The 18,215-nt window shown below is 36.1% G+C and overlaps 1 protein-coding gene across 4 annotated transcripts in view; it reads left to right on the top strand.

Moving 5' to 3' along the window:
- SLC25A12 (solute carrier family 25 member 12) overlaps positions 1 to 18,215 on the top strand; it is a 206,338-nt gene that overhangs the window by 166,852 nt on the left and 21,271 nt on the right. For all 4 annotated transcript variants that reach the window (XM_025460184.3, XM_025460180.2, XM_025460181.3 and 1 more), the window contains 4 exons: positions 3,462 to 3,543; positions 4,814 to 4,972; positions 8,336 to 8,388; positions 8,636 to 8,716. In XM_025460184.3, the coding sequence (XP_025315969.1) occupies positions 3,462 to 3,543; positions 4,814 to 4,972; positions 8,336 to 8,388; positions 8,636 to 8,716 (375 nt within the window). The remainder of the gene's footprint in view (positions 1 to 3,461; positions 3,544 to 4,813; positions 4,973 to 8,335; positions 8,389 to 8,635; positions 8,717 to 18,215) is intronic.

Here is an 18,215-nt window from a genome sequence, read left to right as displayed (position 1 = left end):
CCATTTTGGAAAAAAGTTTTATGTGCATATTAAAAATGTATTTGCTATCCAAGAAACAGACTCTGAACTGGATAGAACAAACTAATGGTTACCAGGGGTGAGGTGGGTGTGGGGATGGGTGAAATAAGTGATAGATTTTAAGGAGGACACTTGCGTTGGGGACCGGGTGATGTATGGAAGTATTGAATCACTATATTGTACTACTGAAACTAATATACTGTGTGTTAACTAACTGGAATTTAAATAAAAACTTTTTAAAAAACCCGTATTTGCCTGTGTTTAAAAGGTAGCATAATAGCCACATTGATTTTAAAGTTTTTTAAATTTAAGCTAAAGTGCTATTACTTAAATTTCTTCAAAATATGTGATGTTAAAAACATCTTTGCCTTGAAGATACACATTGTGTTTTCAACTGTTATCTTTGAAACAGAGTATCAGAATTAACTGGTTAGCTTCCCTTTTTTCAAACAATTTTTAAAAAACTCACTGAAGCATAGTCAATGTAATGCATTGAAGTGATAACCAAAAAGATTTTTGGATTAATAAATGAAAATAAAACTTAAAAAAAATCACTTTACTTCATCTCATTCTTTTATAATTTCTACTTTTGTATATGTTTAAAAGGCATACTATATGTAATTTAATAAGCATGTGTCACTTAGATTTCTGTAGTACAATGGAACATGTATATGACTTTATAAATGAAATCATATACTGAGATTAGGTGCTTAAAATCTTCCTGGCAGGAGTGTTCGATCCTAAACAGTTGTTGGAGCTGTTCACTTAAAAGAATGATGGAGACTTCTATCCTCCTGATGGTCTCACAATGGAGTTTATTTACAGAAGATTAAAAAACACTGGGTCCCTGAGTGCTGCATTAGGGCACAGGTCTTGAGTGCTTGGTAAAGTACTTTCATCCTTTAGGAGATAGTAAATCTCTAAGCAGTCTAAAATTATTATTATTATAGTGATAAAGAGAACAAAAAGTAATTATCTTTTTGAATGGCCCATTTTTTGCTATTCTATGAATGAATCAAATTAGGCTTATACTCAGGATTTTGTTAAAATATCCTGTTCTAAAAAAAAAAATATCCTGTTCTATTATTAGATTTCAAATAAAAATATCAGTTTCTAATAATTGCTTACTTTTGTTACAGCATGTAAATTAAACATAATGGATGGCTGTGTAGTTGCTTGAGCTAATTTAATAGGAAAAATGTATTTCCTGCAAGATCATGATAATGTACTACTCTGTAATTTTCCACCTTTTAATGGTTTCTTCCACAAACTAAATTCAGTTTTATATGTAATAGATGTATACTTTCACCTAATTAGATTATAGTAAATTTAGTATATTTTGATAGTTGAGATTTATAAAATATGTACTGATATTATTTGAAATAATGATATTCTACCAATTTTTTTTTTTTTTTTTGCCAAGGGTTTTCCAAGTGTTTCATTTTGACTCTTCATCAAACATTGTTTATTTTCCTTTTTACTCTAGAATTTATTGAACCACAGTACTGGCAAGCATAATGAACTTTTAAAAGATCTCTGCCTATAGAGATAAAAATCAAACGTTAAATATTTAGGTATCAGATGCTTTGGTTAAAAACTGTAAACATGCTTATTGTGGTACAGAATTTACAAAACAAGCAGATAAAACTTTTCTGTAGGCTGCTTCTCAAATTATTTGTAAATATCTGGGTTTGCCATATTTAGCTTGGTTAATTCAGCTTTGACGAAATTGTACAGATGAAAGCAAGTCAGAGTGGATTGGCTTTTTACCTTCTTTTAGATTTTAGGCATGGATTCCCTCTCCATTAAATTATTCTAATGAGCATATCTAAGCTTTTTATTCTGTGTTTATTTTTAAAAGCTTATTCCAAGTTAATATTTTTCAGGTTTGCTTGGATGATAAACCAAATATTTTATTCTTTCATCTCAAATTGTTTATAGAGTATAACTGCTGTCTTCATAAAGCAAATATTACAGAACAAGACTGGAAGACAAGTATAGATCAATTATTTTAGATCCTCTGTGCTGTGGGATACCTATGAAATAGCACTCTGAGTCACAATAGGGTTTTTTCCCTTTGCATCATTGTCATCACAGATTCTATGTCAGAGCTATAAATATGGGTAGTTTTCAACCTAACTGCACAGCACAATGATTTGAAGCCTTTAAAAAATAGACAAGCTCCAGGCCAGAGATTTATTTATTTATTTATTTATTTATTTATTTATTTTTTAAAGATTTTATTTATTTATTCATGATAGTCACAGAGAGAGAGAGAGAGGCAGAGACACAGGCAGAGGGAGAAGCAGGCTCCATGCACCGGGAGCCCGACGTGGGATTCGGTCCCGGGTCTCCAGGATCGCGCCCTGGGCCAAAGGCAGGCGCCAAACTGCTGCGCCACCCAGGGATCCCTAGTTTTATTTTTTTTTTAAGCCCCTCAGGTGTTTTCTTTGCATAGGTATAACTGGAGAATAGATGGGTCTGGGAGAGGAAATGCTTAGTAACATAGGTCAGAAATACTGTAGTTAATTAGTGATAACTGCAGTGGTGAGCCTGCAAAGCCAGAAATAAGGGGCCAAGGCTCTGAACAGTTGAAATAGTTATTAAAGATTTTCATTTTAGCCCCAAAGAGAAGCACTTGGCTTTGCTTTACATATAATTCTAACAATCTTAGTTATGTGATTTCTCTAGCCCTAATAGATGAGAGGCTGTTGATGAAAGAAGTAATGTCTGTGAGGCATGGGAAGATAGCACAAACAGCTGCATTAGATCTTGATGCAGTAACTGATGGACCTAGGAATGTGATGACTTTCTGTTGTTAGAGAAGGTAGATTATGATCAGTACTCTCTGACTTAGGAATCATGTTGTGGGTTTTTTTTTTTTTTTTTTTGAAGACTTTATTTTAGAGAGAGAGTGCAGTGAGTGAGCAAGCAGGGTGAAGAGGGGCAGAAAGAGAGGGAGAATCTCAAGCAGACTTTCACTGACCATGGAGCCCCACAGGGGGCTCAGTCTCAGGACCCTGAGATCATGACCTGAGCTGAAATCAAGAGTTGGACACTTAACCGATTGAGCCACCCAGGTGCCCCTTGAGGTAGTTTTTGTACATTTTACAAATATTTAAAATTTTTAAGTTGGCTAAAGTAAAGAAAGGGGAAAAAGATTTTATACCTTAAATATTTATTTGCCTAAAAGAGTCACTTCTCTGGAATGATAGTGTATTCCCCAATAGGAGCAGACAAATCAGGTATTAATAGGCTTGTAAAAAAAAATGGGAGAGAAAAAAGCAACTGTGTCTATTTGGCTGGATGTGGTTTTTAAATGCTAATCAAGGTATCTATTTTAAAATCTTAAAATAGCTGAATTGTAGCTTTTTAAATTTGCCTTATACTTTTCCTTTTCCTTTTCCTTTTTTTTTTTTTTTTACATGTTTTCCTCTCCACAGCAATCTCACGGTTTAGGCAGGCCTATCTGGCTCCAGATTGCCGAGTCTGCTTATAGATTCACTCTGGGCTCAGTTGCTGGAGGTGAGTGACATGGCTTTGTGCTGTTCCAAGCTTGTGTTAATGTAATATCTCACCAGACTGAGACAGATCAGCAAAGGTGCAGTTTATTGTTGCTGTAGGACTTGACTGCAGAGCTTTCCAAAGTGTTCTTTATTTTTACCTGTGATCATAGGACTTGTAGCACAACCATGGCCCCTCTGGCTACAGTCTGTCTTCAGGACAAAACCTTTGTAATAAAGTGAAAGTCTGGATGTGTGCTGCACTCACTTTAATTATCCTGGTTAGAACCATATGAAGAAATGGAATAATACTGTGTTAATGGTGTTGGGGGCAAGGGCAGGTAGGAAATCCAGATTTGGGCTACAAATCCCAGAACCTTATGAAATAAAATAACCTCCTAAGGTGATTCACCTTTGCATTTCTACTTATGTTTTTTTCCTCTCTCTTTTTACTGCTTGAGGATATCTAGACTTATAGCTGCTATTTGCTAAAAGGAACCTCCCCTCCTGGCTCCTGGGCAAAATTTGAGAGACTTTTTTTTTTTTTTTTTTGCTTAAATCTCTCTGTAGAAAATGTGTAGAATCTGAAGTTGCTTTGTTGAGTAGAATCTAGGAGGTGTGATTAAAATGCTTATGATTTTTCAAAACAAGCCTGAACCAATGAAACTATTATTTTTTTCTTTTTGATTTCAGTTTTAGAAGTTGCAGAACATGTTTTGGTTTTCAGCAGTGGAAAAATATAACACTAATTCATTTTATAAATTTTTCAATCTCTGAGAAACTCTAAAACCTGGCCTTTTCTTTTTTTTAAAGACCAAATTCTATACAAAGGGATAGGGTCATGTTGAGATGTAGTTCCAATATTATGCTCATAGCTAAGATTAATTTACCAAAATGCTTTAGTAAAGTAAGTTTTAAAATTAAAGCTACTCGTGTGTACATATGTGGTTATTTTAAAGGGGTACAAGGTATAGCATTTAGGCATCAAATGGAAAATATAAAGAAATATATTACATAAAACAGTTTCATGTTGTTACAGAAAATCAAGTCTTGATTATCTGATGTTGGTGATGACTTGAAAATCCACTGCAGTTGTTCTCTGAAGCAGCTGTATTTATGGATCTCAATTGCTAGCCTGTCATCCTTTAGCATGTACGAGAAAAGGAAAAAAATAACACATGGTCTCTTTTTTGTGTTTTATTTTCTAGTCCTTTGAGATGAGATTTGTTGTCCTTAAAGATCCTCCATTTAATTGCGCTCTCCTTTAAGCCTAAAAACTGTTTTATTTGTAGCCGTGGGAGCCACTGCAGTGTATCCTATAGATCTGGTGAAGACCCGCATGCAAAACCAGCGTGGCACTGGCTCTGTTGTTGGGGAGCTGATGTACAAAAACAGCTTTGACTGTTTTAAGAAAGTCTTACGTTATGAGGGCTTCTTTGGACTCTACCGAGGTGAGTAAGCATATCTCAGCTGCTGAAGTTAGTGATTTTATCTCTCCAGCAGCAGATCTTAACTCCGTCATTATGAAAATTAGTTTGTAGCCTGTCCAGTCAGACCTAGAGCTGTTTTTCTCTTTTTATTTTCTTGTTGTTTTGTTTCCCTTTTTACATTCTTGCTGGTAACTAGCAATATTAGTCTACAGACAAAGCCTTAATTTCTTCTTCCTGATATTTATATTTCATGGAATCCAAATCCTGCATTTGTTCCAACATGGGCTTGTGGTCACTCTGCTCTTACAAACTTAGGCACTGGTGTGCAGGTTAAATAAAAGATGGCAGCTAAGAAATAGATGGTTTTCTCAAAGAGTTAGGGAAGAGAGATGAACCTCTTCTCTGTGAAATTGAAGTCAGGCTGTTACTGGAAGGTAAGTTTACCCTCTATGTACTTGTTTTAATTGAAAGAGGTATCAGATGTGTTTGTCTCTTCCAAGAAGACCATTCATAAGTCTTTTTTTCCAGTGAGTCATCTGAAGTTAAAAAAAAAAAAAAAAGTGAATAAAAGAAAATCTTTGGCTCCAAATCTCATTCTCTCTCCTTTCCTCCCCTTAGCTCAGAGGCACTGAGTAAAAGCAGAGAGATTTTCTTTTGCAGGGAATGTTGCCACCAAGTTGAGGCTGAGCACAGTGCTGTCAGCATCAGAGGCAACAACCCCTTGTAGAATTCTCCCCACCCCCATCGGCTTTGTAGGAACTTGTTCTCTTTGGAGAGGGAATGACTTTCATGTATATGTTTTCACATTAGAATTTAGGGTTTCCTTTGGGAGGGAGATTAATTTTTTAATCCCTTTGGGCGCCACTTGGAATTCTTTGAAAATATTCTCTACAAGCTCAAGTCCAGATCGTTTATGTAATTTACCATACTTATTTGTTTGCACACAAAATCTCATTAATCCCTAGCTCACTCTGAGCTCTGTTGAACTGTTTGGCTTAGAACCTCTTCCTTGGAAAGAAAGATTGGACCTGTGCAAAGCGTCTGCTCATAGACAGGAGGAAAAAAATACATCTGGTTAGCATTATTTGCAGATACTCAAGTGAAAAATGTATCTGTGATATATTTAGAGGAACGGGTCATGAGGATGTTCATTTTTGGCATTATATAGAGTAAGAGTGGTTCTGAAATCAAACTAGGCTCAAATAGCCTGCTCTTAAGAATGAATGTAATTAATTTTACTCAAATATTCAAAACTCTAGTCTCTAAATTCTAGTGGAAAAAAGTGTGTGTTGTCCAGGATGCAGATCTGTGCATGGAAATGCTTATTTTAAGCTGTATTAAATCCTGCATATCTAGATTTTATTTAACGAAGAATTTAAGGAGGGTTGAGTGGTACTAAGGTTGTTGTTGTTTTTCCTTTGTCATCTTCAGTCTTTCCTTGTTAAATAATAACCTTTCTTCCTCCTTGGTATACTTGTTAGAGAATGTTCTCTATTAGAAAGTAACCTAGAAAAAAAAAAAGAAAGTAACCTAGATATATACTGCACACTTTAGCCTTCTCAATGGATGGATGCTTACTGAAAATTTCATTTTGGAGAGATATCATATTAGTTAAATGGGTCTGATATGGCAAGTTTGGAGGTGGGGAGAGGTGGAGGGATTGTTAGCTTTATTCAGGATATGAGCTGATAAAATCAGTTCTTTAAATGAGAGACTCTTGTATTAGGGAGAAGATTGTAGGAGTCCTGTATGTGAACACTATGATTATTGAGATTGTCATATATTGCTTAGAACTGGTCCATTATTCTGTCAGATGATTGACAAAATTGTTGACAGATTAGCTTAAATTTCTTTGCAGGCAATAGTGATAAAATGACATAAATCAGTACTTTATTAAAATTCCATGAGCCTTATTGAGGCAAGTTGTAAAACAAATATACATGCTGACATGGTTGTATGGAAGTTAGATTAAAAGTAATAGGTCCTCATAATCACGAAGGTTAGAAAGTTAAGACTGCCATCTGCTGATTTATTCTTTTAAATCAGTCTGCTGCCCGTTAAAGGTGTGTGCAGATTTGTGTTTGTCATTGATAATTCCGTTTGACTGACAGTAGCCTGTATGTATGATTACTTCTGGCTCTCAACTCATAGAAAATCACTCAGCAGTATCCTCAAAGTAGGCTTAAGATCAGCAGTGAGTGTGCAAACACATATATAACTCCCCCATGGCTGAGTGATTTAAAGGGTATAGAATGTTTATTGTTAGCATCTTTAAAAAATGTATGCAAAAAATGTACGCCAGCAATTTGGATAATCTGTGTGCTTTAGAAAGCTGAGCCTTATGAATATCTACAGATGTTGAATTGTTTGTATATTTTTTCTTTTCCAGTTTGCAGCCAGCCTGGGAAATTTAACTTTCTGAGAATAATGATTTCCTTTGTTTTAAGAAGATTCTTTTGAAAAGTCTTAAGTTTGACATATATTAGTAAATAAGAATGCGGGAGGCATATGTTTTTGCTTGTCGAAGATATCCATTAACTGATACTTAAAACTGCATTTTTCTTTGCAGTTTTGGCTTCCTTTAAGATAAATGAGTACTGAATTCTGGTTTTCTCTGAAGAGAAAATTATGGAAGTTGATATTCTGTAATAACCAAGCCACCATATGCTATTGCATAGGTAATAGCATCATTTGTGGCAAAATCTGGGTCTGTTCAACAGCATGCCTTGCAAAGGTTTTCCAAACATACAACATGGGCTTCTCTAAAATGTTTTTGTACCTTTGTATGTTGTTGGTTGTAAAGGGAGGGAATTTGATTACATTGTTATTGGCAGTGTTTGGGAGTAGAGAAGATCATGGGCTCCATTCCTTTCTCAGGTACTTCTTGGGAGATGTTAGATAACTAGGCTTTAAAGGAAGCATGCTTTTTTTTTTTTTTTTTTTTTTTTAAAGATTTTATTTATCTATTCACGAGAGAGAGAGAGGCAGAGACACAGGCAGAGACACAGGCAGAGGGAGAAGCAGGCCCCATGCAGGGAGCCTGATGTGGGACTCGATCCCCAGTCTCCAGGATCAGGCCCTGGACTGAAGGCGGCACTAAACCACTGAGCCACCCGGGCTGCCCCAAAAGGAAGCATGCTTAAGAGAGAATCTATAGTCTCAAGAAAGCATATTATGTTTGACATAAATAATTATTACATACATGTACAGAGTACATGTATTTTTCCATTTTTCCATATTTTAATGAAAACTCTAAAATGTTTGCTAGGCAAATAATGCAGGGGAAATCTTTACAAAAAAAAAAAAAAGAAATCTTTACTTTTCAGGTTTGTGTATTCACATCTAGTATGTTCATATTGCTAATGCTTCTCTCTGTTAACCTAGGTCTGATACCACAACTGATAGGGGTTGCTCCAGAAAAGGCCATTAAACTGACTGTAAGTTTCTTTTTCATTGAATTTATGTCATTTTGTTTAGATTATCATTAAGCCAAAAATTAATGATGATGCTGCTGAGACTGGCACACTATCACGATGTTTGTAAAGCTTTCAACAAACATATAAGCATTTGATAATTTTTAATTTTATCATGAGATTGATATTTTGATGACTTGGAAAACCAAAAACATACCAGTAAAGGAAGTGGTTGAGGATTCTGGTTAACTGATGTTGTCTTTCTGATTAGGTTAATGATTTTGTCCGGGACAAATTTACCAGAAGAGATGGCTCCATTCCACTTTTAGCAGAAATCCTTGCTGGAGGTTGTGTAAGTATTAATACTGGGCATTTCTCATGGCAAGTATGTTCCTTTAATCTTTTTTGCACATTAGATATAATATCTGAGTGACATTCTTTCTGAACTCAAGGATTTCTAAGATTTTCTCAGTGATTGTAAAGAATGCTTTTTAATATCATTGCACGATCTAATTGGTTTTGAGTGAAGAAATGAGGTAGTATTTTTATCAGCTCTGACTCTTAGAAGCTCCTGACATTACCTTCCACACTTTTTAAAGTTCTAATTCTGATTCTTAAATATCACAGAAAATAAGAGTAGTGGATAAAGTTCCCATACATTTACATTGTCTGGAACTTTAAGTGTGAGATGACTGATTAATCGGGCTCTTAGATTTTAGGTATAGGACTGAGTAAACCATTGTGGTATGATTATAATTTTCCTTCTTTAGGGACCAGAGGTTATAGCAAATATCCATAATTATGTTAAGGCTATCAAATTCTGAATGCAGAGATTCAGATTATATTTACTTAGAGCACAAAGGTTTCTCTCTTTAAAGTGTGAGCATGACATTGGATTTGGACCAATTCTCAAATCTAAGTTTGTAGCTCAACTAATTTTATTTGTGGTGTTCATTTCAAATTTGTTACTACATAATTGTTTAAGACTTATTTAGTCCATTTTGTCCCTGAAACCCTTAATAATTTCCAGTTGAACTGGCTGACAGTCCTGGCTAAACCCTCCTCAGTTGCTTGTGGAACTTGAGGTGATGAGGTCAATGACCTTTGCAGCTTTTAATTCAGCAAAGATGCCCCAAGGGTCAGAGAGAGAGCGGCTGCACTGGATTCTTTTTGATGAGATTTGTCAGCCTGGTACATACCTGGGTCCTCACCTTTGTGCAACCTTTGTGCAAAGTTCCTATTGAAAAGGTGACTTGGGCTGTGTGTGTGTGTGTGTGTGTGTGTGTGCATGCGTGTGCAAGTGTGTATGTATGTATATATGTGCATTTGTGTGTATGTTTGCACACATGTCCATCCAAGTGCATTTTCAGGAAGAAAACTCACCTCTTTGGCTGACTTTCATTTTTTATGAAGGACAAATAATGAACATAAAAATAAGACCTTTGTTTAATCAGATCACGAAAAATGTAGTTTCTCCTCTTCCTTTACCACAATGAGAAGCTGTAATTGCTTCTCTTCAAATGAGCGAATGTTTGCGAATCCTAAGTATTTTTTCTCAGTGGTTTTAGTTTTAGTTTCGTTAAGAAGTTTCTCAGTTCAGTTTTGCCACTGCTCATGCACACGTTTGCCAGAAATCTCCTAAGTCATGCTCTTTCTGTTCCATGTAGCTCATTATTTCTGTTTCCCTTTGTTATACCCAGAGGTTTTTGCCCATGAAACTGACCTGTTCCCATGTCTGACATGTGACCTAAGTGGTTAAACCGTAATCAGATATTTGGTTCCTTTGTTTTTCCTACTGTGGACCCTGTTTCTAGGTTTGAACTTTGGGAATTTCTGTTGAAGTCTAGGGTGCCTGGAGGGTCATGCTGACATTCTAAATCTCTTCTTTAATCATGACTCATTTCTGAGAACTGTGATGGATTGTCTAGTTGGAAATCAACAGCATGAAAAAAAGACAAGTTGGGCTCAAGGCAGAATGATGAGGTAGTCTGCAGTTCTTCACCTCAAACATTTTATGCTTCCTTCTTTTTTCCTAAATCTCTCCATTCAGGGAGGAAAGAAAATGTGTAATTATTGAGTTTGTACTGATGAATTCAGTCACACTATAGTGTAAATGATTGTTAAAGCATAATCTGGGGGAACCCTGGGTGGCGCAGCAGTTTAGCGCCTGCCTTTGGCCCAGGGCACGATCCTGGAGACCCGGGATCGAATCCCACATCGGGCTCCTGGTGCATGGAGCCTGCTTCTCCCTCTGCCTGTGTCTCTGCCTCTCTCTCTCTCTGTGTGACTATCATAAATAAATAAAAAAAATTAAAAAAAAAAAAAAAAAAAAAAATAAAGCATAATCTGGGGGATCCCTGGGTGGCTCAGCGGTTTAGCGCCTGCCTTTGGCCCAGGGCACGATCCTGGAATCCTGGGATCAAGTCCTGCGTCGGGCTCCCGGCATGGAGCCTGCTTATTCCTCTGCCTATGTCACTGCCTCTCTCTCTCTCTATCATAAGTAAATAAATCTTAAAAAAAAATAAAAATAAAGCATAATCTACCACTTCTCCCAATGTCTGTGTATTGCAACAGATAATAAAGCCTTAAACAAAATGAATAAGTCTCTGTTTAAAGAATATTGGGCATTGTGAAATATAGGAATGCTCTCTTTACCGAATGAAACCTGGTAAGCGGCTACCACCAGATAGACACTAGGAAGAGTGGCTGACTGTGAGCCTGATCATGAGAACCCTCACCATCCTGGGTAGTGGTGGTGATATGATGTTCAGGGGCCCTGTGGATGTTTGGCTAAATGCGGTCTATATCACCAGCTGAGAACAGTGCTGTTTTTCCAAAAATCACTCAATTTGAAAGATGTACCTTGTGTTAACCTGTTGCAAAATGTGTGAACGTAATGCAGATTAATTCAGAAGAAATGGCTTAAACTGAGTAGTCAGTATTGGTATAGATTTTACCTCAGCAGAAGGATCATCTAGGACCTGAGCTCTGAGTTCCCTATGTATAGGAGAGAAGTTCTGCTATGAAAATGCTGTCCTAAAAAAAAAAAAAAAGAAAATGCTGTCCTTTAGGGAAAAAATGGTGTTCATTGACTAGATAATAAATTGACCAAGAAACAAAAATATCCAATCCTTAGATCTTATTTTTGTTATGGTTTTAAGAGTTTTATTTAGAGTCCCTTATCAGACATGTGATTTCTAATGTTTTTCACTTTGTGTCCTTTGAAGAATTGGATTTAGATTTTAATGAAGTCCAATTTAATCATATTTTGTTGCTTGTGCTTTGGTGTCATATCTAAGAAATTATTGCCAAATCCAAGATCATGTAGATTAATACCTCTGTTTTCTTCTAAGAGTTTTATAGTTTTAGCTCTTATATTTAGGTCTTCAATCTTTCACACAAATTATTAATCTTAATATTTTAGGGCCTTCTGCCTTGAGCATAGAGATTACCAAATGACAGTTTTATTTTTCATTGTCAACATTTTGGTGTATGTCCTTTTTTTTTTTTTTAAAAGATTTTATTTATTAGAGAGGGAGTAGAGAGCACAATTGAGGAGGGGAGTAGAGAGATGTAGCTGGAAGGAAAGAAGCAGGCTCCTTGCTGAGAAGGGAGCCCTACATGGGACTCAATTCCAGGACCCCGAGATCATGACCTGAACTGAAGGCAGACACTTAACCGACCGAGCTACTCAGGTGTCCTGTTATATTTCCTTCTAATGTTCTTATACACATGTATACATGCTCATGTACATGTGTCTGTACACACATACGCACACATTCTTTTTTAAATCAGATGGAAAATTTTTTGACTGATTTCCTGATTAGAGATGCAAGCTGCTCTCACTTTTTAAAGGCAGCAGAATATCTCACTGTAGAAATAGAATTTAACCTTTGGGGATATAGAAGTATATACTTCTAGAAGTATAAACAATGTGCATTTTCAAACTTTAAGTCTTCAGTGTGAACATTAACCAACTTTCTGTGTAGCAAAGCCTTCTCAGAAAAGACTTAGTAGTTCAGAATTTATGATAATATAGATGTGCTAGTATAAATTTTGTTGTTGTAGTATCTATAAATCAACCTTTAGGTATAACAGTTGCTTGACCCTTCTTTAGGTAGTGTTGAGGCAAGAGTGTATTTGTATATACAGTTATTCATGAATATATATTATGGATGTTGTATGTGTAGCATATATATAACAGTTGGTTTCAAATAATTTTTTCCCATTGTTCTTATAGATAAGCTATTCTTATCAGGCCATATGTTATTATTTTTCTATTAGGAAGTTTATGTATATGTATAAATACATACATATCTGTGTACACATGCATATTACATGTCCATATCAGACATAAATATAATTCAGTGCTTAATTATGATATCTGTTGTGAGCAAGAATAATACTTTAATGTCAACTTAGAATTTTCAAAATACTTTAAAATGCACCTTGTCGCTTCTTGTGAAATAGGTACATAAGGAACAGAAGCTCAGAAAGGTTAGCTCTCACCCCAAATCACACAGCTAATATATTCTGGTTTCATGTGAGCCCCAAGTATTTTGATTTTAAGATCAACTCCTTTTATTTGATCATGTTCTCTTGGAGATTCAAATCCAGGCCTTCTTCACATGTCAAAATAAATCTAAATGAGCCCGTTCAACTTTGTAGAGGCTTTTCATCCTTTTTTAAGAATCTTTATTATGTATATAAAATAAAAATTTAGCATATATTTGAATGTATATACATATATATGATCACTTATTTAGGTATAATTAACATACCAAAAATTAGCATATTTTAGATGTCAGCTCAATTATTTTTAACAGTTGTATAACCCATGAAATCACCACTCAAGGTGTAAGATATGGAACGTTTCACCCCAGAAAATTCATTCATACCTCTTTCCAATCAATCACTTTTCTGTTCCTCTAGGTAACCACTATTCTGATATTAATCCTGTTTCTTCTTGGATTTTATATAAATGAAATCATACAAAATGCATCGTTTCATGGCTGGCCTCTTTTGCTTAAAAGAGTTTTTAAGAGTCATCCTTGTCATTTTGTGTTTATCAGTAGTTTATTTTTTGTTATTGTTTTTTTAAAGATTTTATTTATTTATTCATGAGAGACACAGAGAGAGGCAGAGACATAGACAGAGGGAGAAGCAGGCTCCCTGTGGGGAGCCTGATGCAGGATTCGATCCCAGGACCCTGAGCCAAACACAGATGCTCAACAACTGAGCCATCCGGGTGCCCCGGTTTTTTGTTTTTATTTTTACTATTATTCCACTGCATGAATTGACCACAGTTTGCTTATTTGTTCTTCTGTTGATGGGCATTTGGGTTTCCGGTTTGTGTCTGTTATAAATAAGGCTACTATAAGAGCACCAGAATCGCTTAGTCAGTTGAGTGTCTGATTCCCGATTTCTGCTTAGGTCATGATCTCAGGATCATGAGATGGAGCTCCATATGGGACTGAGTATGGAGCCTGCTTGGGATTCTGATTCTCTCCCTTCCTCTCTTTCTGTCCCCCAATGCTTCCTCCCACCCACTTGCACACATGTGCTCTCTCTCTCAAAAAAACCCAAGGCTATATAGTCAATTTCAAGTTAACTTTTATATATAATGCAAGGTATGGGCTAGTGCGCAATAGTTTCATTATCACTTCTTGAAAAACTTTTATTAAAAATCAGTTGAACATGAATCTTTTTTCTGTTCTGTCCCACTGATCTACTTGTCTTTCTGCCAATTCCACAGTCTTGATTGCTATAGCTTTGTAGTATATCTTGAAATCAAATGGTATAAGTCCTCCAACTTTGTTCTTGCTGTTCTTTTTTATTTTTTTTAAATTAAAAAAATTTTTTAAAGTGGGATTTTTTAAAAGATTTTATTTATTCATGAGAATACACAGGAAAGAGAGAGAGAGAGAGAGAGAGATTGAGAGAGAGGCAGAGACACAGGCAGAGGGAGAAGCAGGCACCATGCAGGGAGCCTGACGTGGCACTCGATCCGGGGTCTCCAAGATCAGGCCCTGGGCTGCAGGTGGCATAAATCACTGCACCCCCGGGGCTACCCTGTTCTTGCTTTTCAAAATTATTTTGACTATTGTCACTTTGCTCTTCCTTATAAATTTTAGCATCAGCTTTTCCATTTCTTAAAAAAAAAAAAAAAAAAAAAAAAAAAAAACACCTGCTAAAATGTTGGGATTATGAAAAAAAAAAATTCCTGTACAAATCTGTCAACCTTTTTGATGGGTGAATATCTAAGTAAAATAAACTACAGATATGTTCAATGTAATGCTTTTAAAGATTTATTTATTTACTAGAGAGAGAGTGCGTGCATACGCACATGCATACTTGAGGGGAGTAGGGGCAGAGGGAGAGGAGAGGAAAAATCTAAGCAGATACTGTGCTGATTGGGAGCCAGGTGGAGCTGGATCCTAAGACCCTGAGATCATGACCACAACTGAAACCAAGAGTCTGATGCTTAACCGAGCCGCCCAGGCACTCCAGATACGTTCTTTGAAGTGGATGGACCATCTGACAGTCTCATTAGCAGTGTTTGTCTTTCTTACTCCACATCCTGACACACATTTGATGGTCTTGGTCTTTGTTATTTTAGTCATTCAAGTTCGTGTGAAAGGATATCTTACTGTGGTTTTAATTTGCATTTCCTTGATGCTTAAAGACATTAATCATCCTTTCATGTGTTTATTGGCTATTTGTATATCTTTTTTTCTAAAGTATCTGTTTAAGTTTTCTGCCTATTTTCATTATGTTATTTATGTATTTTATTATTGACTTGTAGGAATTCTTTATCCATGATGGATGTAATCCCTTGTCAGAAATATGTATTATGAATATTTTTCCCAGTCTATGACTCACCTATTATCTTAACGTGTCTGTGTGTTTTTTTTATTGAGTTATAATTGCCATATAGCATTAGTTTGAGGTGTACAACACAATTCAGTATTTGTATAAGCTGGGAAGTGTTTACCACAATAAGTATAGTCCCCCCCACCATAAAAAGTTACATAGTATGCATTATGTTGTTGACTATAGTTACCATGCTGTATATTTTACATCTTTATGACTTACTTATTTTATGACTGGAAGTTTCTTTGTCTTAACCCCCCATCTCCTATTTTACCTGCTCCTCTAATCTTCCTCCCTTTTGCTAACCACCAATCTGTTCTCTGCACCTGTGAGTTTTGTTAATTTATTTTGTTTTAGATTTCACAGATAGATGAAATCCTACATTTTTTGTCTTTCACTGCTTTATTTCACTTAGCATAATACCCTCAAAGTCCATCTGTGTTGCTTTTTCTGGCTGAGAAGTATTCCATTGCATACATACACCTAATCTTTATCTATTCATCCATTGATGGACACCTTGGTTGTTTCTATGCTTTTACTATTGTGAATAATGCTGCAATAAACATAGGGATGCTAATATCTTTTCAAATTAGTGTTTTCTTTTTCTTTGGATGAATACCCAGAAGTAATATTGCTGTATCATATAGTATCATATCATATAGTATCATATCATATAGTAGCTCTATTTTTAGGTTTTTGAGGAAGCTCCATATTGTTTTCTGTAGTGGCTATACCAGTTACATTCCCATCAGCAGTGTACAAGTTTTCCCTATTCTGTATGTCCTCACCAACACTTATTATTTCTTATCTTTTTGATAGTAGTCATTCTGACAGGTGTGAGATGATAGCTCATTGTGGCTTTAATTTACATTTCTCTGGTGATTAATAATGTTGAGCATCTTTTCATGTGCATATTGGCCACCTGTATATCTTTTCTGGAAAAATGCTATTCAGATGCTCTACCCATTTTTTAATTGGATTATTGTTGTTGCTGCTGTTGAGTTGTTAGAGTTCTTTATGTAGTTTGGATATTAACCCCTTATCAGCTATATGATTTGCAAGTTTCTTCTCCCATTCAAGTAGGTTTCATTTTGTTGATGGTTTCCTTTGCTGTGTAAATGCTCTTTTCTTTTCTTTTTTTTCTTTTTTTTTAATTTATTTTTTATTGGTGTTCAACTTACTAACATACAGAATAACCCCCAGTGCCCGTCACCCATTCACTCCCACCCCCCGCCCTCCTCCCCTTCTACCACCCCTAGTTCGTTTCCCAGAGTTAGCAGTCTTTACGTTCTGTCTCCCTTTCTGATATTTCCCACACATTTCTTCCCCCTTCCCTTATATTCCCTTTTACTATTATTTATATTCCCCAAATGAATGAGAACATATAATGTTTGTCCTTCTCCGACTTGCTTACTTCACTCAGCATAATACCCTCCAGTTCCATCCACGTTGAAGCAAATGGTGGGTATTTGTCATTTCTAATAGCTGAGTAATATTCCATTGTATACATAAACCACATCTTCTTTATCCATTCATCTTTCGTTGGACACCGAGGCTCCTTCCACAGTTTGGCTATCGTGGCCATTGCTGCTATAAACATCGGGGTGCAGGTGTCCTGGCGTTTCATTGCATTTGTCTCTTTGGGGTAAATCCCCAACAGTGCAATTGCTGGGTCGTAGGGCAGGTCTATTTTTAACTGTTTGAGGAACCTCCACACAGTTTTCCAGAGTGGCTGCACCAGTTCACATTCCCACCAACAGTGTATGAGGGTTCCCTTTTCTCTGCATCCTCTCCAACATTGGTTGTTTCCTGTCTTGTTAATTTTCCCCATTCTCACTGGTGTGAGGTGGTATCTCATTGTGGTTTTGATTTGTATTTCCCTGATGGCAAGTGATGCAGAGCATTTTCTCATATGCATGTTGGCCATGTCTATGTCTTCCTCTGTGAGATTTCTGTTCATATCTTTTGCCCATTTCATGATTGGATTGTTTGTTTCTTTGGTGTTGAGTTTGATAAGTTCTTTATAGATCTTGGAAACTAGCCCTTTATCTGATATGTCATTTGCAAATATCTTCTCCCATTCTGTAGGTTGTCTTTTAGTTTTGTTGACTGTATCCTTTGCTGTGCAAAAGCTTCTTATCTTGATGAAGTCCCAATAGTTCATTTTTGCTTTTGTTTCTTTTGCCTTCGTGGATGTATCTTGCAAGAAGTTACTATGGCCGAGTTCAAAAAGGGTGTTGCCTGTGTTCTTCTCTAGGATTTTGATGGAATCTTGTCTCACATTTAGATCTTTCATCCATTTTGAGTTTATCTTTGTGTATGGTGAAAGAGAGTGGTCTAGTTTCATTCTTCTGCATGTGGATGTCCAATTTTCCCAGCACCATTTATTGAAGAGACTGTCTTTCTTCCAATGGATAGTCTTTCCTCCTTTATCGAATATTAGTTGCCCATAAAGTTCAGGGTCCACTTCTGGATTCTCTATTCTGTTCCACTGATCTATGTGTCTGTTTTTGTGCCAGTACCACACTGTCTTGATGACCACAGCTTTGTAGTACAACCTGAAATCTGGCATTGTGATGCCCCCAGATATGGTTTTCTTTTTTAAAATTCCCCTGGCTATTCGGGGTCTTTTCTGATTCCACACAAATCTTAAAATAATTTGTTCTAACTCTCTGAAGAAAGTCCATGGTATTTTGATAGGGATTGCATTAAACGTGTATATTGCCCTGGGTAACATTGACATTTTCACAATATTAGTTCTGCCAATCCATGAGCATGGAATATTTTTCCATCTCTTTGTGTCTTCCTCAATTTCTTTCAGAAGTGTTCTATAGTTTTGAGGGTATAGATCCTTTACATCTTTGGTGAGGTTTATTCCTAGGTATCTTATGCTTTTGGGTGCAATTGTAAATGGGATTGACTCCTTAATTTCTCTTTCTTCAGTCTCATTGTTAGTGTATAGAAATGCCACTGACTTC

This window comes from Canis lupus, chromosome 36 (genome assembly GCF_003254725.2).
Source record: "Canis lupus dingo isolate Sandy chromosome 36, ASM325472v2, whole genome shotgun sequence".
NCBI classification, from domain to species: Eukaryota; Metazoa; Chordata; class Mammalia; order Carnivora; family Canidae; genus Canis; species Canis lupus.
The sequence above is the reverse complement of the archived record's forward strand: the minus strand, read 5'-3'. Positions and strand labels throughout refer to the sequence as shown.